Source organism: Xyrauchen texanus, chromosome 34 (assembly GCF_025860055.1).
Source record: "Xyrauchen texanus isolate HMW12.3.18 chromosome 34, RBS_HiC_50CHRs, whole genome shotgun sequence".
Taxonomy (NCBI): Eukaryota; Metazoa; Chordata; class Actinopteri; order Cypriniformes; family Catostomidae; genus Xyrauchen; species Xyrauchen texanus.
The window spans coordinates 14,422,856-14,448,624 of record NC_068309.1 but is presented as its reverse complement, the minus strand read 5'-3'; the positions used below and the strand labels follow the sequence as shown (position 1 = coordinate 14,448,624).

The 25,769-nt window shown below is 38.4% G+C and overlaps 1 protein-coding gene across 3 annotated transcripts in view; it reads right to left on the bottom strand.

The window, feature by feature from the left end:
• The window catches only part of LOC127628225 (retinoic acid receptor RXR-alpha-A), a 204,619-nt gene that overhangs the window by 2,218 nt on the left and 176,632 nt on the right, over nucleotides 1-25,769 (bottom strand). For 2 of the 3 annotated variants that reach the window (XM_052104994.1, XM_052104995.1), the window contains exons 4-9: nucleotides 19,219-19,369; nucleotides 18,368-18,547; nucleotides 12,817-13,001; nucleotides 4,248-4,377; nucleotides 3,284-3,416; nucleotides 410-501 (exon numbers count right to left, since the gene is read on the bottom strand). In XM_052104994.1, coding sequence (XP_051960954.1) covers nucleotides 410-501; nucleotides 3,284-3,416; nucleotides 4,248-4,377; nucleotides 12,817-13,001; nucleotides 18,368-18,547; nucleotides 19,219-19,369 — 871 coding nt within the window. The remainder of the gene's footprint in view (nucleotides 1-409; nucleotides 502-3,283; nucleotides 3,417-4,247; nucleotides 4,378-12,816; nucleotides 13,002-18,367; nucleotides 18,548-19,218; nucleotides 19,370-25,769) is intronic. The other variant, XM_052104996.1, reaches the window with a different exon arrangement.

Here is a 25,769-nt window from a genome sequence, read left to right as displayed (position 1 = left end):
CACTTTTATGCCAGTGATGTGTGGCAACATTTATACTGGCGTACAAAGGGCAATGTTAATAAAATCGAAAACACAAAACAGAATGTGGACAAGGATAACATATCATGAGGAGACATTGAGAGAAGTTTACTCAGTTTACAGTGTGCCTTTTTTAGTGTGAGTCTTTTGGATTTATAGGACCAAGAAAATTATTGGGGATAAAGAGGGGGATTGGAATCGAGACATATCACCGGTTGGAATCAAACCTGTGTCACCTACTGTACATGAGCACTACAATTCAATCGTTTAAGCATAAGCCTTTAAATCAAAAGCTTTTTAAGCTCACGATAACGATAAACATAAATTCTGATATACGTGTCCAAATTTTGAACTTCTAATGTATGAGGAGAGAACTTTGGGAAGTTAGTACCTGGGTTGAACAGGACGATTGCTCGAAGGCACCCTAACTCCGTTTTATCCATCTGCATGTCTCTCATCTTTGACACCAACTCCGTTAGCACCCTGAACACAAGAGAAAACACACTGTTTAAGATGTCCAAAAGAAGAACAGGGTTACACTGCTCAAAAAATGCCTTAATCTTTCCTTATAAATCAAGCACACTACTAACACAATCAGCCGTCGGGAAATAAGATAGATGCGAGCAGATATTACTCCATTACTGTCAGGGACACTCAAATATGACTATCTCCTTAATAAATGTCCAGATTGGCATAATTTCCCCTATCCAGAGAGTGATGTCTCCTATGATGCTCTTGGCCTTTGCGTGACCGGGTGATGGAACGCATACTGGTGTCGGGCAGCCTCATTCCCACTCTTAACACTCTAATTCAACTGGCCTCCTGGAACAGTAAGATGAGGGGGTGAGGAACTTCAGCCCAGTGTTTAACCCAAACATCCACTTAATTTGTGCCACATCTGTCACTTGAGGGGGACCTGATAAAGAAACATTATCAGTGCAGCGCATCTTAATGTTAGCTGCATTAACGCTGAGATGCAATCCATTCTTGTAGAGGAGCCAGGCTATTGTAATTGCTAAAAAAGCCTCTGAGCCATAAGAGCAGAGCGGAGACTTGATCTTGAACCATTGCAGACTTAAAGGAGTCAGGAACAGTTGCAAGGGATGGTTAATATTCCAATTACTGTTATAGTTTTTGTTTTTTTGTCAATTACTGTCTTGTGTCTGCTTTGTAAACATTAGCATCGATATGCGCCTCTCTCATGATGGAACATTCTGTAACCACCATGGCCCTTTTCTAACCTTATTTGGGCTGAGCAATATAGTTAAAACTATTTAATCTCAATATGTTTCCGCCTTTTAATGATTATAAATGACACGTATGATATATTTTTTTTTATTCATTCAAAGTCACCATCATTTCAACCAAATATGTAAAAAAAGTAGATTTAATATGTGTAAAGCAGGAAGTATATTACATTTTTGCTAATAACTCCAGAACCATAAGGACTAGAATAAACAAATGCATTTCCTCTGAATCATTCAATGCCCCACCCCTGGATAAATTGGCCACATGGATTTTTAATTGTGTCAGAAAATGATTATAGCACTTCAACGTAAAAGAAAAACAACAATGACTTTTTCAAATTCATCATAGGCTGGTTGTCTGATTCACATGAAATTTGGTATGTACCATCTAGAGATGCTCCTGTCAAAAGTTATCAAAAGGAATTTGATGAATTCAAAAGTTTAGAAGATATGAGCCAATACCTTTTGGGGTGTGGTCCATATTTACAAATTGGCCTTTATCTTAAGAGTGCAATAGGCTTTCCAAATGTAACAAAACTTGGTAAACATGGGAAAACAGGACATTCTTCTAACTTAAGACATTTTTTAATTTTGCAACAGGATCTATGCTTTCAAGTTAGCTATACAGAATAATTTTCATGGACGTACATCAACATAACAATACATTAAAAGAAACAGTAATGTTATTTAGCAACATATATTTTTACTAAAACATTTTAATAGAGGAAAAATTCAGTGCAGGGACTTCCTTGAAAAATTTAGACTGATGACCCAAAAAACTCAAAGTTTGGAGTTTGGAGTTGAGTAATGCTCTTTTACAAGTTACAATGCAACGATGAATCATGAAACTTTAACAAAAATCTGTTTATGTAATTTAATGGTCAAATTAAAATCGCATTACAATACATTTTTATTGAATAATTTGTCAGCAGCAAAATCATTGCAAATATATTTGTAATAATCATAATATAGATTTAATTTACATTTCTGGTAGTTCGTCATCTTTTATTAGTTAATGAACATGGCATTGGTCAGTTTTGTGATGGCACAGATAAAGCATATCTGCGACTCTGTGTTTCCTCCATATTCTTTGATTTCATCGTAAATGACACACAAATGTTTTTCCTTTAATATTTTCTGACTGAGCACTCGACCGTTTCTGCATGACCTCTGTTGTGAGTGCGGCTGCATATTTAATGAATATCGATGTAAATCGATGTAAAGCTTGTTCCTCCCTGCCCTTTTGATCTGCGTTTCACTGGCAGAAATGTCAAGGTTCCTCTTCTGCCCTTGTCATGAAAATTTTGCATTTGATCCGCCATGTTTGAATGTGTGCCACAACTTCAGAGGAAACCAATAATTGACGAATGCGCTTTAAAGTGCTCATAAAATTATCCAACATGACTGGCTTTAGCTCTTTTCAAAATATATCTTAGAATAACTTTATGTTGTACTATGTTTGGCTAAGTATTTTTTACAGACAGCAGACCTACCTCAGTCAAAAAACTTCCAAGAAGGACCATTTTATTACTAAGTTTTTTGTTTTTTGTTATTGGCAATACCATGTTTTCTGGGCATGAACAATGGTAGTACTATGGTATTCTTTGAAGTACCTTAGATTACAATATAAATACAATGTTACATATAGAAATCATTCAGAACCAATGTCTCTACCAAAAGTAACATGGTATTACCATCTAATACCATAACTGTACCAAGTAATTTATTAAAAGGGCAGGACATTTTTTTTTTAACTAAAAATATAAAGTTATAGATCTTTGTCAGAGGACATGTGTTATTTAATGTGTGAGACATACAAAAATGAGGCTGTGAGTTAAAGAAATACATTCCGTGCAACGTGTTCTACTGTATCTGGGTGCCGAACATTCATCCGACAGAACATTGAAAATAGTTTTTTCCACTGGAAAACATAGGTTGTGAACACTGGACCATGGACCCCAATGCCAAATTAAATATCTTATGTACTCTGACTAAGCTTTATAAAAGATGTTTCTAACCTGTCAAATATGGCTCCAACTCCTGCACTGTGGGCACTGTTCCGGTGCACGTGTAATCCTGTGGCCAACAGTATTCCGTCCTTCACTGCAATGGAACGGTGTGAAAATGATGCAATGAGGAGTTCATTCCACCCTGAGAGAGACACATAAAATAATGATAAAACATTATACACAGTGAGGGTGAATTAAGGAAGGATGTGAGTGACAGGGCTCCTTTAACTAGTCTGCCTAGCAACTACCCAGCTCCCCCTATTTCCCCAGAGTTGAGCTTGGGAAAGGATGAGATGCTTTCATCTGTGAGACAGCAGAACTAAAGGGGTTATTTATAGAAAACCTGAGAGCTCTGAGAAAGAACAAGAAATTGTGAGAAGACCCTCTCTCATGCTCTTGAGCTTGTTCTCAGAAGACCAGTATTGCTCATTCACACAACAGGCTATAAAAGGAAATTAAAAGTAAAGAAGTTTGTTTGTTGAATGATGGTCAATGATGGTTTGAATGATGGTTACTTATATCCACTTCAACTTCTTAGAGAACAAAAGTATTGACTATTCTGACCCTGTACTCATAGGTTGTGGTTCAAAACATAGACTGCATGGTTGGTAGATGGTTGCTTACTGGCCCACCCTGAAAAGAGCCTATCCCCAAGACTATGATATTCTGGTCCTCCTTCAATGTAAATCTATAAGAATTTTTGCCCATTTTACTGTCTGCCAGACAAAAAATTATAAATTCTGATTACTTAGAATAGTAATATCTCACTTGTCCTCAACAAGCTGCATAATTTCAGGTATTATACATTTCTGCAGCCCAAATGCGGTGGGACAAGATATATACAGAAATTCTAAACTTAGGTTTAGGGTTTTGCTCAAATCCCAACCTTAAGTATGAGCAATAGTAAAAGTGATGTTTGCCTTAGCGAGTAAATCTAATGACCTAGTCCTATTACTAGCAAAGTTAAACTCACCTGCTCGTAGAAGAATGACCTGGTCGTCCAGAGGCAGCTCTGAGAAATGTGGGATCCTCTTGGCCCATTCCACCAAAGTGAAGAGTTGTTTGTCTGCGGCCTGACAGATATTTGTGACTGGATCATTGGGCTGGTGGAGGAATCAAGAACACAAGAGGGTTTCAGATGAGTTGTATATCCAAATATCACAGATATCACAAAAAAATCTATTTCACATATTCAACTAACATGAATAGAAACAATCAATAGATTTTTACAGCTTCAAACCATCTGTCATATTTTGGTAAGCAGTCTCTTTATATATTCATTGAGATCACTTTCTTATTATCTCATTCTGAGTGTCTATTTAGTTTTTTTCTTTTGTGTGTGAAAGTTCACAGTGATTAACTTGGTGTCTATATAAAAGTGTTTTTTAGCGTTGTTACTATGTTTTAGGAGTAAAGACTGTTCTCTCCTCCTGACATCATCACGGCCCAACACACATAACGCTCAGTGACTAATCCGCTCAGAGCAGGACTGAACAGGAAGGCAAAACAAACGGTGCTTTTGCCCCGGCCTGCACAGGAAATACCTGCAGAGAGCTGTTGCTATAAAGTGATTCTTTCCAAGCGAGTGTTTCCTGAAGGAAGCTCCCCGGAAAAGAATTTCCAGGGATTCCGTAAAGAATTTCTACACAGAATACTGCTAAAAAAAATTAAACTGCAGGTTGAAACATTGATTCCTAAACAAGGGTATGTGTAGCCAGAGGTACTTCAACAAACTTCAAATAAACATATTAGGACTGTAAACAAATTAAAATAAATAAATGGGATAATTAATCAATCGAGTAAACAGTGTAGTCAGTCTCTTTAAAAAACCAAACAAAAACAGTGAGAATGACACTCGTAGATAGTCGTGTATAGACTCTTGACTCCAGGTAGATTTTCGTTTTCTCATCAACGCTGTTTCTTGTTATAAATGTGTTGATGGTGTTAATGAAGATGTACTTTATCCTTAAAATGTTTTGGGAAACACTAGATTAAAGACTCTGGACAGACTGTAAAATCTGCTACAAAAATCTCTCACCGGAGTGACCAAATTCCCGGTATTGTTGGCATCGTTGTCAATGCAATGATGTCGTGGGACTCTGCACGAGGGAGATTGGATTCAGCAAGTTTCGGTTAACACCTCCTGCAGATTAGAGTTTATTAGCACGTCTCTATGCGGAAAGTGCTGTCTCCATCAAAGAGAGAGAGGACAAATGAGAGATATGAAAAATGACCTAGATGATTCTCGCCTCACGTTGCGTGAAGCCAAGGGAAGGATAGATATGGTGCTTTGTTTCAGATGATGAAAAAGTGAGTCAATGGACTGCGAGAGAGTGGGAATGAGCGCAGAGGAGTGGAAAACAGCAGGAGCGAGTTTTCTGAAAGGATGAGAAGAAATAGAAATTGAGAACCGTTTTTCAACCAGTGTGTCAAGAGGCGTCAAAAGGGAACGCATTGGAAAACATCAACAGGACACTGTAGTGGGCGAAAGGACAAATGCTCCTTGAGAAAGCAAATAGAGGGGAAGAAATCACTTTTCAATTTATCAAAATTGTCAGTGGGGGTGATGTGCATTCCAGGAAAATCCTGGCTTCAGTTTTGGCAGCTTGCTGGCTTCACTTGGTGCATTGTAAGAGGTTTATTAATAGGTTTGACACAATGACACCACAATTATGAGTTGAGATTTTGAAAGAGTCAATAAATCAGTAGATGCCACAGAAGCTAAAGGTCTATCAAACAGAAAATGTCTGTGTTAGCTCCACCTTCTCTGAACGTCTGTGAAAAATAAACATAGAAAAACATAAAAGTTGAAGAGCCGCGCTGATAATGTGGGTGATGTGAAATTGAATACGGAAAAACATCCTCAATAACATATCTCGTCATTTACTGTCCTCCCCGCCAAAAACAGCTGTAAAATCATGATTGTTTTCAAACAGGTTTCCTGAACACTCCCGTGTCTGGCATTGGTAAACAAACAGATCATCTTTTGGAGAAATCCACCAACTAATGTGTTACTTAACCCCTTAAACTCTGGTGCATTTTTGGGCTGCCACCTGCAATTTATTACAATCAAATTGAATAGCTAAACATTCACACATGTGGACATACTGTGGACTAATTGTATCACTAATTTTCACTAATTATGATAAACAGAAAGTTTTATATACATATATATAGTCCTAAATTTGAAAACATGTAATTCTGGTTCTGTTCACTCCACCTCACTTTTTAAAGTCTTATTTCATTCTACTAGATTGCAGCAAGCACATTTCAAAATTTTGTTTTTCTCTATCACATTTCATCACAATATACAGATTTGAAATGTAAGTGAGGATCTATGCATTTTTGCCCTGAAAGATGTACTCGTCCATAGACATTAAGTCTAATGTTCAGTTCATGGATCACCCTTGTTATTTCATTGAAAATCTTGGCCTCTGAGTGGACTAGAAGCTCAATCTAAGTGTCATTAGAAAGCAGAGTTGTCTTAGTATATTAACGGATAGGAGAGAGTTTTTAAACATACAACATAAACACTTCATCTTTAAAGTAGAGGCTAGAAAGTTGTCAACAGTCACACATCAGAAAATGACAACAGGCAAACTGTGGGCTCATCCATAATTTTAGTATTTAAACACAAGAACTCCCCAGAGAGGCTTGTGAAAGTGTTGGATGTTTCCCCTGTGTGGTTCTGCGTTATTTAAGCACCTATTTTAAACTCAAACTGACAACAGCATCGGATCAAAGGGAGGAGTTGGAGATAGCAAGATGTTAGCCAGACAAAGTCATCTCTCCCACTGCTGACAATTGTTTATTTGAAGAAAAAAGACGCAGCTTATGAATATTTCTGTGGCTGATCGGGGACACAGACGATCATCCTTGGTGCAACGGCTTCTGCCATGTTCCTTTACAAAAACGTAAACAATCAGATTATTAATTCACAAAGCAACAGTATGAAGTAAAAAAAAAAAATTGGCAAAGAGCATCTCCACTGATGCTCCTCAAAAGAATACATATCCCAGAGATCTCGTTAAACACTGTAATACTCATGAATGATGTATAACTATTTTAGCAGTGTTTACACTGACCTCGTTTCTCCTCCAATACCAGCTACCATAACAGGAAAAAAGACTGAAAAATTAGGCATAATCTACCAAAACGACAGGCAGACAGCTGTAACAACTAAATACTCAGACTTCACTGCTAAAAGCATTTTTGAATTAGTTTTTTTCTTGTTTTCCAGTAAAAACATCCATAAACACGATACATTTACTTAAGAAAAATTGCACGGATATCAAGACTTGCTTTTAGAGAATATATCTTGAATTTTTGTTACTCTAGCCTTTTTTAAAGCATAAATCTAAGAAAGAAAAAACAAGAAAAAACAACCTGCCAATGGGGTAAGAAAAATAAGATATGTTCTCTAAAAAACAAGCCTTTTTTTATCCTACCCAATTTTACTTTTCAAGTACATTTATGCACTTAATGATTAGAGGTTAAATACTCATCAAGAAAATAATTGTATGCAGTTTTCACATTGATGCAAAAACATATTCATAATTGGAAAGAAAGAAACTCTCCAGATTTATCTTAATGAACAGTATTTAATAACTTCTGCTATCTAGATTAATACGTATCCAAGCAGGGCAAAATAAGCGGTTGGAGGACATAAAATCATTTTTAAATATAATAATTTCTCTCCTCTTTGGAGTGCTGAAGTCTGAATACAGTCAGCCATATGATTTGCTTGTGAGATTCGGCAGTGTGTTCCAGCGCTAGCCCTGGGCAAAAGAGTGATGATGACTTTTTCAGATTCAAAGAGACACTTTGATAACGTTCTCTTCATGACCATAACAAAACAACCGCTGTTTTTGTTCCTGCTGAATGGAAAGCATTCAGTCTGCATTATTCACATCAGATCCTAGTTCTGGGCTCTCGCAGAAATGCCACGCTTGCACATTGCGCTATTAAATTTTTATCACTGCGAGCAGGAGAGATGAGAGACATTTAAATTTTTCATTGTCTGCTTAAACTATATTATTGTTGCGTGACAAACTGAAGTAAAAAACAGTCTACATTCTGCAGTGGTGCAAGACAGTGAGCGATACGTCTGCAGGCTTATGTGAAATATTCCTGGTTCACAAACACGTCCTGTGGGTCAAAGGTAGTCGTGTGCAAAACTACATGCCTTCAAAGCAACTTTTCTGTGGGTTGTCTGAATGACTATTTGGCTTGTCACTCTTAGGAGCCCAGAATAATTAGGCTGTCCATTTCAGTTTCACCTGACCCCAATCAGATGCATTTCTTAGGGGGTGTTCATATGGTCCAGCAACTGGACAAAGCACAATGTAATGGAACAAAATGCAATGCTCATGATACAAGATGCTTAAAAAACAGAGAGAGACACGATACAATGACCAAAGACGTCAATAGTATGGCTGCTGTGGCAGTGCTTTAAAGGGGACAAACTTAAAGATACAGTAAACAGTAACAGGTAATTAAACACACTAATTAAAGTAACAAAAAAAAAGATAAAACTAGTCGACCGGTCATTGGACGACTATTCAAATCACTGAGTGTTTAGATGCACACCAATACGCTGATAACTTCCAAAAATCTGCTTTATCAAAATTCTGATAACGCAAGAAAACTGTTTACATGCGATATGAAATCATCTGTATATTCTCTGCTTTTGATGTCAATACATAAACAGTCATGCACATTGGCTAAGCTGGTAAGAACTCTGGAAAAGGTGCAACACAAAATCAGGGTAATGGGCAAAAATCTATGTGTGCCAATCCTGTTTTGCATAAAAATGTTAATGACCTTACAAGACCACATTTACATGTTATTGGCTTATTAAGCATAAATGGTGTAAGATTGTGCATGTAACTGTGCTCACTTGGACCCATCCCTTGTCAGTATTAAAACAATAAGACGGCAAAGAATAAAGAGTTTTCAATGATCTGACACCTACAATATAGTTAAAATAATAAGTTACACAAATGATACAATGATAAAAGTAAATAATGGTATTTGGCTCACAAATAATGACAAGTACGCAGACAGACAGAAGCCAACAAAGTGATTACACACAAAGCAAGAGGGAGTACACCAAACAATATAAAGAAAAATTAAGGTAACCAAGAGAATTACATGAAAAACGAGTAAGTGTGACAGATCTGTGCTCTCCTCCCTTCCATTTCTAACTGGAGGCATATTACTAACGCCTGTTTAACTCCTGTTCTAGGTCACCATGAGATAAACACACTTTATTCAGCTTGGCCAAACCCCAGCCATTAAGCAGCAGTGGTGGCCCATTCATGAGCTGCACTCCTGGGCCGAGGTCCTCTGATTAATTAGTGCATGGAGCAGTGGCTTCCAAAAGAGCACGGACAGAAGGGGAGCTCCGGGGACAGCGGGAGGGAAAGGAGGAGGGAGACACGAAGGGTGGGTGGGGGGAGTCGATGCTTCTGACAGCAGGCCAAGGGAACACCATAGAGGAATGCATTCCAGTAAAGTGTCTCTTTGCCGTCCAACTCTAGACTGCATCATTATTTTCTTTAATATAATTTAATAAACAGTCAACCACAGTCAGTGGGATGAATTAGACTGTAACGTTAAGACTATCCAAATAGCCGTCAATGCACAAACTGAGAATTTTGGCGCATTAAGACAAGACGTCATCATCATCGCCTGGGAGCTCTATAGCAAAGGTTAAAACTAATAACATTTAATAATGCAGTGATATTTACAAAAAAATTCTACACTGCATGGCCAAAAGTGTTTTTAAATTTAAACACTTCACTCATATGTTCTTGGTGAGCATTTCATTTCAAAACCATTTGCAACAATGGAACCTTAATGGATTGGGTTTTTTTTATGTGGAAAGTAACATTATGACCACAAAAGCTGTCATTCAAGCTGAACTTGTATTGAAACCAGAACCTATCCTTTAATAGGGAGTTGGTTCTCCCTTTGCTACAATAATAGCTTCCACTCTCCTGGGAAGGTTTTCCTCTAGATTTTGGAACATGGCTCTGGGGTTGGGTGATGGGTCCTGGCTTGTATTTGCGATTCCAATTCATCCCAGACGTGTTCAGTGGGTTTCAGGTCTTGGCTTTGTGCAGGCCAGTCAAGATTCCACACCAGACTCTGTAAACCATTTCTTTATGGACCTCACTTTGTGCACAAAACTTCTAGAAATGTTTTTTTAAGAAGATTTTACAGCTCTATGCTAACTTTTTTGCTGAAATTGCCAAATCCATTGTTCAGAAGCGCCATCCACATAATTTTGGCCATGTAGTGCATGTATTTCATGTTCAATAGGGCTTATTTGAGGATTTAGGACAAACAAATCAGTTGCGTATGCCCCAGGTCTACTGAAACAAGCCCCCTACTGGAGACACAGTGTACTGAACATGACAGAAATAGTGAATCAGAGACTGAGTGCTTTCTAGTGTAAGGCCTGGCAGCAACTCCCTTAAGACAGACCTTATGTTCTCCCTTATCTCACTACCTTTCCCCAAATGTCTCTCCTCTGTTCCCACACATTTTCATCTTCCCAAAATAACCCCATTTACTCACATAACAGCTCCCTTCACTTCCAGAACATTTTCGCTTCGGTACAGAGCAGTCCCAAAAGACGCACTCAACCTCCCAGCCTCTCTCTCTCTCTCTCTCTTGTTGTTACTCTTCTTGAAAATACACTGCCTTACTAATTGTATTTCTTCACTACAACTGCTACAAGTATTTTTTTTAAGAGAGAGTGCGATATATATATATATATATATATATATATATATAGAAAGAGAGAGAGAGAGAGAGAGAGAGAGAGAGAAATCTCATCAGAGCCTTACGACAGGCTGCAAGCTCCCAGGGATTGTCTAAGTACATTATTTCATTATTCAAACAGTTCTGGAAAGTGAAGCCAGTGATCATTTAACTGGTGCTGTCATTGTGACTTGAGGAACGTCATAGCACACAAATAAAACTCTTCATAATGATTTACCAACAACAACAAAAAAAAACAGCTAAGGTGGTGCTGTAGCCTTGCGGTTGCCGCACACTCGACATATTGCGCCGTGGTGCTCATATGGGAAATGCTAAATGCTAAAGTTTGAGTCTGTCTTGTGTCTTTTCCCTAAACCCATTCCACCTTCTTTAAGATTTCAATAAAAGTTGCAAAATTCCAGACAAAAAGGCTTTAAAATGAGCCTCATCTGTCATAATAAAACAGTCAAACAGAAACAAAGCTAACAAACAAGATGCATCCTGCATTATAATTCTGAGGGGACTGACAGGTGAAGAATATCTTCCCAATGAAGAAAAGGCAAAGAGAAAGAACAGAACTGACAGGCAAACAACAATAATGAGCCTTTTCAAGCAGTGCTACATACTGTAGTATTCTGAGAACACGGAGCCTTTCAAGAGGTGCATACTATTAAAATGTGTTTTCTTCATATATTCAAAGCCACAACAAGGCTGCAAAAAGGGTGCAATAGGAACATGGCTGAAGACAGTAACCGAGTTTCCATCCACTTTTTGTGCTGTTTTGTTAACAACAAAGTGAAAATGCATACATTTGTTTGTGCAAAATTTGCAGTCTTCTGCTAATTTCCATTCAAATTGCCTTTTATCGATAAAAACGGTGTGTGTGATGACATCATGCTTAAAAAAACACTTTGTCGCACAATTTTTGGTTTAATCACAAAATAAATCTGCCCTTAAGCCGTTTCTGTACAGAAATGTGTGTATATCGCTAATTGTGTACCTTTCGCCTCCCAGATGTCCCTAACCTACAAGGTATACATCCTTGAAAGCCAATTTATATACAATAAATTGGCTTTCAAGGATGTATACCTTGTCGTTACGATTAACACAGGCTAACATTTGGGGTAAATTAAGTCATGTGACACTATATTTTTGCGTTAATGCCAATTTTCTCAACAAAATGTGTTTTTTCACAACATTTGAAATATCGACATAGAGATTATGTGCTGCAGTTAAACAGAAATATATTACATTGATGCTTGTGAAATTTTTGCGATAATTTGCATTTCCATCAACTATAAACTGTGGCCGTTACGGTTTGTGACTGTGGCCATCGATAAACTTTTTGATGCACTACACCTTTTGTAGCAAAAAAAAAAACCTTGGATAGAAACATAGTTACTGTTATAAGACCAAAGTGCTTCTTACAACAAATATTTTATATGGCTTTATACAACTCTTCATTGACAACAATAGTGAGGAGAATTGTTTTTGAGGACAGGGAGGGGGACAGAGTGTGCTGCAGGCCAGATTTGAACATGAATTTCCTGCATGAGCACCAAGACTCAATGTTTATGGCGCAAATGTGCTAATCAATGCTGCACAAAGGCTCCACTATCCTGAATTATTTCTTAAATGTATCTCAAAGGGTCTGCGAAAACATTAAGAGGGTTCTTATCCATACTGTGGTGGACAGAGACATTATGGCAAAACCATAATTTGAATTACTGCACACAGTTTCTATTGCACAAAGAAGAAGTGATGTTACTTACTGAATTTGAGGGCATGGCCAGGTTGGTCTCGATGTATGTCTCTGTCTTGGGCTCCACAGCAAGCTCTGCCTCCAGGATCTTCTCCACGGGCATGTCCTCGTTCACACTGCTGGTCGATTCAACCTCACTCTCGCTGCGCTCCTTAGCTCGCTGGCGCTCCTCCTGGACGGCTGTATGTAACAACACTAGTCACGGTCACTTCAGCTGTAAGCATGCCAAGAGGTCAGCAAATTTACACTTTCAAATCACAGTGGTCCTCTCCTATACTATATCGAATCGCATATAACTGAGATTAAAGTCAACATGAAACAGTGTTTGCAATTCTGTAATGTGGCAGATTTCCAAACGAAGAAGGGTATTAACGAAAATAATAATAATAAAAAAAAACTCTTTTATCCATTGGGAATTGAGGGGTTTGTGAAAAGTGGTCTTGGGGAGAGGTTGAAATATAAGAGTAGAATGGAGTGAACGGCCCCCAGATGTGGAGGTATTTGGCATGTGTGTCTTGAATATGTCTTGCTCTTTTATCAGCGTCTCACTACTTAAGCTTTTGGTGAGTAAATACAGGGAAGTTTCTAGTCATAGGCAAACTAGGTGGCTGCCTAGGGAATCACTACTGCGGGGAATTTATCAATAAATTTGTAAGCAATTTATTGGACTGTGAAAAGTGGTCACCATTGGTGGTTTTAAGGGAGGGGTTGTTAACAAGTTTTTATATATTGGTGAAAGGTTACATACACAATAAATCCTACAAAAATGGTCATAAAACCATTCTTACATAATTTATCATATTGAACTAATATGAAACAAATACAAATTTTTTTTATATATATATATATTTGATTGACAAAAATTAATTCTGCTCATGTTTCATTTTAGGCCCAATGTGTATTAAACAGCATCAATTTTGATTTCGTGTTGACATTAACTTGTGACAATTCACTTTTAAAATGAAGATGTCATGGTTGATTGCATTTCCAACTTTGTTGCATGACAGAATGTGTTTTTTTAATGTTTCTCGTCTTTGGGATTTTCAAACAGGCTTTAACAAATCAGACATTTGATAGGCTCAGAGAAACAGGAAGTGGTTAGAGTGCAGAGTAGTCTGACTGTGGCCAAGGCCAATTAACCACATTTCAAGACCCTGTGGTTAAAACGTGTGTATGTGCCGAGTATAGTTCATAAAAAAACAACAACTCTAAACCCAGTCCCTATGCATTCAAACACACACACGCACACACGCCCACGCACACACGCACACATATGCACATTTCCCCTAACCCCTTGCTAAATATTTCCTGAATGGTGAATAACAGAGGTGGATGTTTTGGTGGTGGTTGTGGTGGGAATGTTAGAAATGGGGGGCAGGAAAGAGCTGTCTGAGTTTGGAGGTCAGCCCAAGGGTAAAATACTTCACCAGGAGTCAGAGAGAGGTGAGAGGGGCTGAAATCATGTTAGCTTTATTTTCCTAGTAGAGGAGGGGAGCATAAATTTATTTAATCCTGTTTTTCTGCAGTTTAGCTCGTCTCTTTTTGGGCAAGCGAGGCCTGGTTCCCCCATGCCTCGGGGTACAGCAAGAGCTTATGGGGTACAAAGCAGGCGAAACTAGGCAATGATCATATCCTTGAAAGAAACCATCCAGACTGGGATGATATAAAATAATGGAAGGCAAAAGGTGTCTCGGAAGTCATCAACAATGAGGGTGAGAGCAAAAAGATTTTTCTCTCTCTTTTGGCATAAGAAGCAGAGAGATCTGCACTGTCAGAAGGGGACTATGAGATTGCAATGTAAACTGAAACCACTATGTATAATTAATATGATGGATTACTTGCAGAGACACTAAACAGGGTTCAATTTAGTGTTGTCTTTAACATAATTATAAAGGTTTAAATTCATGGACATGTTTAAAGTCTAGCCAAAAGCTAATCCTGATGTGCACAGTCCATCAGTCATTCATTGTTACTAGATAAGGATTTTGATATATTTATATATATATATATATATATATATATATATATATATATATATATATATATATATATATATATATATATATACAGTATATGTTATATTGTATATGTATATTTATATATGCACAGCATATACAGTTTAATGGCCAATTCACCTGCCATTGGCAGGTTTGGCCAAAAAATCTTTTTTGACCATGACAGTGCAGAACTGTAACAGTGTAACAGGGGTTTTGGATGCTCTATGCTCTAAACCGACAGACAAAAATACCCCAGCACACATCCTAACAACAGAGTATCTATGTGTAAACAGGCATGTGCGGCACACAGTCAAATACGAGTTCACTGGTTCATGTTAATACCTTAACAGCGTGATTCTAAAAACAACACTGAAATATTCTGATATCCCATCAATCCAATATTATACATATTCCCTGACTGAGGGGGCAAAGTTAACTCTCTCAGATCAATATTTCACCAGTAATGTGCAACAGTACTCTATTGGTTCACTTGTGCAGTTTGCTTTTGCATCACTTTTTCTCGGGTACAACTGTGCAAAAAGTGCTAATGCCCCTCCTTTTACTTCGAAGTGACACCCCACCCCTCCTTCTTCTGTACCTTTCATCTCTCTCTACCTCAGGTGATGATTTGGGAGACAAGAGAGGCCTCTATATTAAGTAACAAAACCTCTCTGAGAAAAGGGAATACTGTTTACGTGTAGTTGATATATAGACCATTTTAAGATGGTTTAAGGAAGTGACGTCTTTTTGTTCCTTGAACATTTCCTGCTAGATGCAAATTCAAACTGCATTCCAAACTGAAAGAAATCCCCCTCCTACAAGCAATTTGAAGGGAGAACAATCATGATAGTCATGCTGTAAGATCACATCAAACTGATTTCCAATAAAAATGTCTTAAAAATGAGTTCTGTATGACCCTTATTTTTGAGCCCTACACCTTTTAGCTTTTAAAAGCTCTCACAGTTGAAGGTAAAGTCGTTGAAGGGAATAGGGCATAGGAATGATCACTTCTGAATGGAAAGCACCCTCATGCAAAACAACAGCGTAAGCCACTTAAATCATCTTGACTTAAACATGATTAAATTTAGCATGATTGTCATAAAATACCATTTTGAAAATGTGGACCATGTTGTTGTTGGCTGGATGTTCCCTGGATGCCTGGTTGGATCCAAAAAAGCAAAGAACAAAAGGGACACTTGAACCGAGACGGCTGGATGAATATTTGCTGTACTAACAACTGTAGCACACATCTCATCTCTGGTAGGTGAATGAAATTTATGCCAACTCATTGTGAGTTTGAGATGTAGAGCTCTAAAAGTGACTATAGCTCCAATTATAATGAATGAAGTTACGGAAGTCATTAACTTTTACATTTAGTCATTTAGCAGACATATTGAGAGACAAAAAAAGTATTTTTATCATTAAAAAGAAATCTTTAGCTTGTCCATAGGTCACGTAGACAGATTTATTGAACAGCTTCACTGCTTATAACAGAAGCGATCCAATATTTTAAATCTCTCTGCTTAGGAAATAATTGTGAGCATCTAAACTATGATACAATTTCATCGCCTCTTTCACGTAGACATGCTCGTATCAACAACACATCTGGACAAGTCACTTCAGGTAAACGTTTGGTGTTCTTTGAGAAAATGTGTTGACTCAGAATCTTACATAAAGAATCCAGTAATGACACCTCATTGTTTATTTTCAGTTTTTGCAAATATCTCATTTGTTCTGTTTTAGCTAGACTCTATAAGCATGTGCTAGTAATTTTATTTTGACAGTTATGGGTTGCCGCTACCGGAAACGCTTTAGGGCCAGACATGCGCAGTAGCGTTCTAATTCCTTTGTTATTGTGTACGTCCTTGACTCTATAAGTTATCCATGGATTTTTTTTTATCAAATGTAATTTTTTTTTTTAGGTTAAAATTAACATTAATCTGTAAGTGAAAGTGTATGTCTTAGGTTCTGTAACTGGATACCATTTCTTTCTTTTTAAATGGTCCTGCGATGTGACAACTGAATATTTAAAGCACACATATTTCATGTAGACTCTCAATTAATAAAAGTTTGTGACGAGGAGGAGGGCTAATCAGCCGGGAGGGGATAAAGATGAGAATGAGGCGCCAGTTCGAGAGAGAGAGAGAGACACATACTACCAAGCTGCACATTTGTTTAAGTTGGTTTGAAGTTTACGATTCAATTTTATGCTTAATGTGCAGCCGGTTCCAGCCTCCTCTTTGCCAATCTGTTACAGCGGTGCTGAAACCCAGGAAGGTGGAGGGATGTGTTGCCGCTTCCGTCCGCCAAATGAGCAGCCGCGGCCGTCTGCCTGGGGAAGGAGGGGTCGCTGCAGGCCGCCGAGAGCCGGAGGAACCATGGCCAAAGAAATGGAGGAGTGTTTCCATCCGCTAGGGGCCGGAGGACTCACTGCCATTCGCTGGAGGGTGGAGGAGTGGTTGAGGACCGGGCAACAGCGCCTCCTGGAGCCAGCAAACTAGTATTTCTCATGCTCCTCTCTCTGTCGCTCCGCCTCGCACTTTCCATGTGGAGGGAGGGGAGGGTAGTGCGTCATGCTGGGGGTTTCCCTGACCTGAGTCGGGTGATGGAGGTGTCTGACGAGGGAGGGCGGGGCTGGGCTATGAAGACACACGGCCGACCCTGAATCGGGCCAATCAGCCGGGAAGGAGATAAGGACGAGACGGAGGCTTCAGTTCGAGAGAGACGCACATGGCCGTGCTGCATGTTAGTTCATGTTGATTTTAAGTTTTCCATAAAAATGTATGTTTAAAGTCTTTTTGAATTCTTTATACTTCTCAAAATGTATCTTGTTGTAAACATGTTTAGATATTTTATTAGAAAACAAGATACTAATTAAGACAACAATTTTTTTGTATGAATTATTCCATGTAAAACCGCAGGACAAGTCAACTTTCCAAAAATATTTAATGTCAGCCACATATCACAGTGAATCCATTATTTTTCTGTTCTCTTGTCGGTCAATATATTCCATGTACACTACCTGGAATCTTGAGTTCAGCTGGCGTTCATAAGCATACTGAACTCATTGACTGATGTCTCACTGTGAATAGATCAGCAGGCTGAATATCTATGCGAGCTCTAATTAAGAACTGACTCACAGTCTCTGACTATCGTATGGCTGCAGTAATATGAATGTTTCTGTGGGAGTCACACAGAGGTGAGATGCTCGGAACATGGAGTGAAGAAAACATCTCGCCTAATGGTACATAGATCTATCCATTCATTCACTAAGTCATTGCCCTTTCTTGTCAATTTATTGTGCTAAAACTAATGTAACAACTGATTTTCAGGTATGGTGAATTGTAAAAAAATTATTTACTAAACCTCATGTTGTTTCAAACCCAATGGACATTCTTTCTTCTGTGAGTAAATCATGATAGATTTTTAATATGGGGACCTATTCATTTTAACACAGCTAGATTTTTGTATGTTTCTATGCATGTAATGTATAATATGTTGAAGAAAAGTTCAATGAAGTCTTCGAGGAAGAACGAAAACTGTCCTCAACTTTATGTGCTGTACCTTCTCTCTTCATGCCCATGGCCAAACACTTCTGATAGCGGCAATACTGGCAGCGGTTGCGCTGGCGTTTGTCGATAATACAGTCCTTGTTGTCTCGGCATGTGTAGGTCAGGTCCTTACGCACAGTCCTCTTAAAGAAACCTTTGCATCCCTCACAGCTGTACACACCATAGTGTTTTCCTAGGAGGAGCATTGGGCAAAAACAACATTAGAAACAGAAATCGTAAAAAATCCCCTGAATTTACTCTACAATACTGGACATACGTATGTTTTTCATTATCTTAAAAACATTTTGATCTCAAGCCTTATGCTTAATAAAATGCTTAAAATAGTTTTGCACAAAATGTTTTAAAGGGATAGTGTACCCAAAAATTAACATTTTCTCATCATTTACTCACCCACATGCCATCTTAGATATGCATGACTTACTTTCTTCTGCTGAACACAAACAAAGTTTTTAGAAGAATGTCTCAGCTCTGTAGGTGCATACAATGCAAGTGAATGTTTGCCATACCATTCAAGCTCCAAAATGCACATGAAGTCATCATAAAATTAATCCAGTGGTATAATCCATATTATCAGAAGCAATATAATAAATGTGGGTGAGAAACCGGTCAATATTTTTACTATAAATCTCCACTTTCAAATGTCTGGCAAACATTCACTTGCATTGAAAGGATCTACAGAGCTGAGACATTCTTCTAAAAATCTTTGTTTGTGTTCTGCAGAAGAAAGAAAGTCATTCACATATGGGATGACATGAAATGCAGTAATTTTTGGGTGAACTGTCCCTTTCAATGTGTATCCAGCTATATTATCAGAATAGTGTTTTTTTTTAAGTGTACTGGTACCTGAGGAGCGGTCGCCGCAGATGGCACAGATGTGTTTGGTAAGGGAGAGGGGGGTGCATGAGGGCTGAGCTGGCACCTTCATCACACCGTTGATGCCAAGCGGTGGCTTGATGTCTTCTGAGCTACTTACAGAGTTCATGGGCGAGTTCAGCTGAAAAATATACACAAACAAACAACCAGGGACGGATTAAATACCAGTCCGATTGGGCCATTGCCAAGGGGCCTCAAAACCCAAAGGGCCCCGTGCTCTAAATCAATTATATATTTATTTTGAAATATCTTTTATAAATCCATGTGAATGTCAGACTTATGCGAAATACTATTTGTTCGGCCGAATGAATGCTGGACAACAGCAGCACCAGCACAGACTGTGCACACTCAAGGAATCCCTGTCCCACAGGTGCAGCGCTACAGAGAACAGCATCTGATATACAAAATGCTTTCAAACACAAAGGTAAGGTACAGTTTACCCTGGCTGTGTACAATGCTGATGGTTTACATTCACATAAGCGACAGCATTCATGCAACAGTATAGAGGACTTTAAAATGTTTAAGTCCTGCATGCATTTAATGCTTAAAACCCTACAAATGTGCCCAGTGACCTTTTGTAATATTGGGTTAACCACGAGAGTTTGCCAACGGTTATTGTGTAATTCGTTGGAAGTTGGAACTCTGGAATAAAGAACGTTTATTGCCATGAATGCATCAAACACAATCTCAGATAGCAGGGAATAAAATACACAGTGAGCTATAAGCCGAAATAGCACAATACATAGATCTTCAAATGATAAAATCACATTAAAGTCGAACAAAAATAATCTCCGTCACTGCCTGCAACATAGGCCTAGTCTTAATAAATGGAAAACGTGTAATTCTGCCCAGGCATGTTCACTTTCCATAAGGCAGTGAACGCTACGGATTATAGGACTTCTACGGGATGCTTTGATTTTTTAATTATTCAGCATTTAACTGGTGTAATTATTGTCTGCACACCAGAGCAAAAGGGGGAAAAACACATTGGCGCACCGTTTACAAAGCGCTGAAACTATTCCAGTTGAAGAACAATCTGAAATCATGTGTAACAGTCACATTAAGTCCTCTTTGCAACCTGAACTTCATCAGAATGTTGATTTGAGACACCAGCACTGACAAAGCTTGATGCAGCAGAACAAATGGTGAAGCAAAACACAGGTGTCTCGAGATGTGTTAATAAATACTGAAATAATTTTTAAGTTAACAGTGTATAAAACAATCAGACTGTGCTGACAACAAATTGTAAAACAGAGTGCAGGTGTCTTGAGAAGTTATTTTAAACTTAACAGTGACTTGTGGCACAACGATCAAAGACGTCCAACCAGTGCGTTTACATGGCCTTGACGCACGTGTGAACAGCCCGTAACTCGCCCTATAGTCTACTTGAAAAACTGACCCGAACCTGGCCCAAAATCTGTAGGTTTGTCTGGTACCGTCGGACTCAGATCGGGTTGAAGACCCCCTAAACATGAGCAGAATAACCGAAGAGCACATCCCTATTAATAATGCATGATTTTGGATCGGCTCATAATTAAAAAGTACATATAACTGGCCATGCAAGACATTGCTCCAAACTTTTCTTCCGTCAATTTGAAAAATCGAACCAAATATGGCAAGCGTCCTGTAGCGCATATAAGTGAATGTAGTCACGTGAAACTGGCTCTCAATTCTTAATCCGGCCTTGCAAACAACACATTATTTAGACACATGTCAACATATTAGCTCTGAGGGCCTGGCTAAGAGTTCACAAGAGGCCTGAGTTCTCTGTCCATTACAACAGAACAAAGCCAAACTCAACCCAATGGGCCAGTTTTAAAGATCTCAAATTGATTTTGTGCTGTGAGACCGAAGTTATATTATTTGATTTGATTACAACAAGCCTAATTCTCTCCCTATGCAACCCTCTCCCGGTCCCTCTCCTCCTATCTCTCAATGCAAGTACAAGCAATAGATGCTGAATGTGTCCCCGGCCCCATTTCTACATTTCCAGAATCATAAGCGCAAATGTTCTATGCTGGGATGTCGGCATATCAAATATTTAGCAGGTTAGTGGAATAAAGGGTCTGTTTCTTTCTTTCTCTTTCTCTCCAAGTTAAAATATCAGTTCAAGCATTCATATTTTGAATGAGAACCAAAGCAATATACTTGAAATCCTGAGAAGATGATGGCTAAACAAGTTGAATAGTGATATATCAGAAGTGTTTATTAATCAATGTGAGCAAACAGTACTTCTATCAATCCTGTCAGATATTGGTTTTTTTTGTATCTTTCTGGGGTGATGTAACAATTGTGCAATAAGCAATCCCAAAAGCAGGCAAATCTTGTACATTTCACTCTGTAACCACTGATATTCAATGACACAATTAAATTCGATCTGTCACATGTGAGTTTTCAGTAAATTAATTTTGCAGAGGGATAAAACAGAACACGTGTTTTTCTTTTCTACATGGTTGAACTGAATACTACCAGATATTGCCTGCAGAAACTTAATTTAAGACTTGTTTCGAAATGGGTCTCACATGGTGTCACAACACTATTACGGACACAGCCAATAAACACCATTCAAACCATCATACATGAAGAGTTTTCTGAAAGCTTTAGGCCTGATAGACTCATGTGAGCTGAGCCTTCATACTGAGATCCTCCATAGCCTTGTTCACATGCTGTAGCGAAAGCACCTCTAACAGTCAATCTAGCAGGAGGGGCCTGATAAAGAACCCATTTAGATCGAAAGGAGCACTGTCGCTTCCCATGTCACAGCAGGTGTTAACGTGAGTGTGTGAGACTGGCAGACTAGCTAGACTTCTACATAGTGCCAGCCAGAGGACACTGGACACAGACAGACCACTGCAACCCCACCTAACTAAGACACATGGCTAAAAGACACACAGTTAAAGGCACATTCTACCTCTAGTGCATTTTTTTTTAAAGAAATTATTTGTGGCTTCTGTTCTTCCTTTTCATAATCACTTCAATATATATTTTTTTCATAACTGTCTGCTCCATGTTCTATCTGTTATTGACGTGGGTGCATCACGCTTGTGTCATCTTGGAGGCATGCACTCGCGTCAATAGTTTTGCATGTCTCTCGCGAACATGGGTGCGCCTCGTGTTGTACTGCGCACCCGGGCCGCGAGCTGCCTTATGTTACATGTCCGGAGCATGGTGTCTGGATCCTGACTTCCCTGTCTGTTTCAGTTTCTGTCTGTGTCGGGATCTGGACACTCATGCTCCATGTTCTGTGTCGGTCTCTCGCAGATGCATGTTGCACTCACTTGCACTGTGCGCCCAGGTCAAGAGCGGTCACTTCGGTCTGAGATTTCGGGTTTGTGTGTGATCGAACTCTCGCACAGGTGTCCTGTACTAGTCATGGTTAATACAATATTACTACAGTACATGGTAAGTTTTCATAAGGGATTAATTTATTAATCAGGATTAAAGATCATTATCAATGTTTTAACAACTCTGAATTTAAAAAGACCTGTAAAAATGTTCACACAAGCCCATTATAATACATGTCACGTCTAGTCATTACTTAGTGTGAATAACTCCAGATGCTGTATTTCTGTCTAAACCATTATTTTTTTACTCTGTATTTGGGTCCTGAGGCTCTCTGATCGTGACATAACTTTACACAGAAAAGGTTAGTAAGTGATTTCATCACACTAATAACATGGTAACACACTTTTTTTTTTTTACGTTTTGTGACTACACATTTGAAACGGTGAGTATTTCCATTTTAAGTGCCTCACTGTAACCCAGATTTTTTCTTTCTTTTTTTTAAATAAGTTGTGACAAGTCTTATCTTGTATTGAACCTGGAATATTCCTTTAAATACAACTTAATACCACTGAAAATAATTCAGACTCCAAGTTAAATACAGATAACAAAACTGAAAATGTAAATAAACAAACAAAAAAGTGTGTACAGAAATGCAAGTGTGCATGCTTGCTCCATAAGCTTCTAATGTAAGTGCATAACTGTTGCTTTTTTGTCAAAATTTTCTGTCTGATTGTATTATTGTTTGTTTATTATTACAAACTGATGAACCTTTAATGCTGATCACACTCTAAACAAAGAGTATAGGTTAGCACAATGTATGTACCCTAAAACTTTAGCTTGTATGGTATGGAGATGCATGGACAGGTACACACACAAGGTCCATGTCATTACACTGATCATCACTACATTATATAGAGAGATCGCTGCTAAGCCTTAAAGGGATAGATCACCCAAAAATGAAAATGTTCTAATTTACTCACCCTGATATTTATGACTTTCTTTCTTCTGCTGAACACAAACAAATATTTTATAAGAATATCTCAGCCCTGTAGATCCATACAATGCAAGTGAATGGTGACCAGAACTTTGAAGATCCAAAAAGCATATAAAGGCAGCATAAAAGTAATCCATTTGACTCCAGTGGTATAATCCATGTCTTCAGATGCAACATGATAGGGGATGACAAACAAATCAATATTTAAATACTTAAAATTTTCTTAAATTCACCTCCCTGCCAGTAGATGGCAGTAGGCACAAAGAATGTGAATAGGTAAAAACCAAAAAAAGAAGTATGTGAAAGTGAAAGTGGAGATTTATAGTAAAATAATACGTAAATATTGAGCTGTTTCTCAATCACACCTATTATATCACTTCTGAAGATATGGATTTAACAACTGGAGTAATATGGATTACTTTTATGCTGCCTTTATATGCTTTTTGGACTTTCAAATTCTGGCCACCATTCACTTGCATTGTATTGAGTTATTTTTCTAAAAATCTTTGTGTTCTGCAAAAGACAGTAATACGCATCTGGGATGGTATGAGAGTGAGTGCATGAGACAATTTTCATTTTTGGGTGAATTATCCCTTTAATGCTTAATCAAACAGAAACACCAAAAATCAAATGCACGTTGATAAATCCACAAAATATAGCAAAGCAAACACATTTTCCATCAAAGCGTATGAATCTTTGTCAAGAAGATGATTAACACTCCTGAAAAGGGCTCTTGTACTTCCACTATGCTTGATTTATGATGTCACAAATGGTCATTGTCCTTGAAAAACACTGAAGGAACTCAAGGCTGCAAGGGATGTAACAAAACAGTAATGGAGAGAGGTGTTAATGGTGAGTGAACAAAGATAGAGGAGGGGCAGCATTTATTGACAATGAAATGTGCCTGCTGATAGCGTTGTTTATTTGCATGTGCTGTCTGTGCAGTTTTAGCATGTAATTCACAAAAAAAAAATTCAGGAAATGGCCGAAAAATGTATTGTTCAATGCAAATTACAACCTGGAACTTCGCGTTTATAATCCACAATATGAATTGCTGCAGGTAAATAGCACTCTTTTGAATATGTCCCAATGTATCAAGAGCCTAATTTACATAAATATGAGGCGTGTTTGTGCTGAGAATAATGACAATGACTTAATTTAAATATAAACAGTACAGTGCTATTTTAACGCATTTAGTGCCTTGTTAAACTGGATTGCAAGTGCATAGCTGCATTACTGTAAAGTAAATATGTCTCTCAGTTTTTCACATGTAACGCATGCAAACACAAATGAAAGGTTTGTGCTAGTTCAAACACAAAAGAAGCTGTTTTACTGGACAGACAAGCTAACATGAGCCTCTTTGTCTCCATTTCATACCTTCTGTTTATCTCTTTCACTGAAAATCTGGAGTTCTTGTTTTCCTCAGGCTGCACTATCAGACAATCCTATCTCAGAACGGCTATTTTCAACATGCAACTCAATCTGCCCAAACTCCCTCTCCGTGCTGTATTTGTTTGTTTGTGTGTGTGTGTGTGTGTGTGTGTGTGTGTGTGTGTTACAGAAGGATTAAAGGGACTCAGTTCTGGAACTATAAATAGAATAATCCTCCCTCCCATACATGATCACACACACACACACTTTGAGGGGTAGGGTGTCAGACAAGTGCCCCTCGTAAAAAGGGCATGCCCAGCCAGCCGTGCTGTGACACCTAAGCTCTACGGGATGGGGGTGGGTGTGGTGGAGGTCCAAAATATTTAGATGTAATATGCACACAGACACACCATTTAGGCAAACTGCCAAACTAACTGTTGGCAGGGGTTAAGACATAATTCTATGTACCTGCGTTAGGATTGGACATTCAGTTTGTTTGAATACTTAAAGTATGCAAAGAATACAAACAAGTACTGACCTGTACTTGGTCAGTAATTGGTCAGCTTAACCAACCTTCAACATCAGCTAGTCTCTTTTGAGATTTATATTATCCAAATTAAAATTCAAGTACTTTCATTGCAAGTTTAACCAGGTGTCCTAACCAGGGACCTTATACGTTTTCAGCGACAACCTATGTGTCTGTCCACGGTGAATGTGAAAATGCTTCCACAGTCACTTCCAATCAGAGGATATTTGAAGTTTAATGTAGAGTTATAAGAAGACTTTGTACCAATGACATTTCATCTTGTTCGGAGCTACCCAGTGTGACACCTCAGAAATGTCTTGATGATTGCTGCAAACAAGGGGCAGG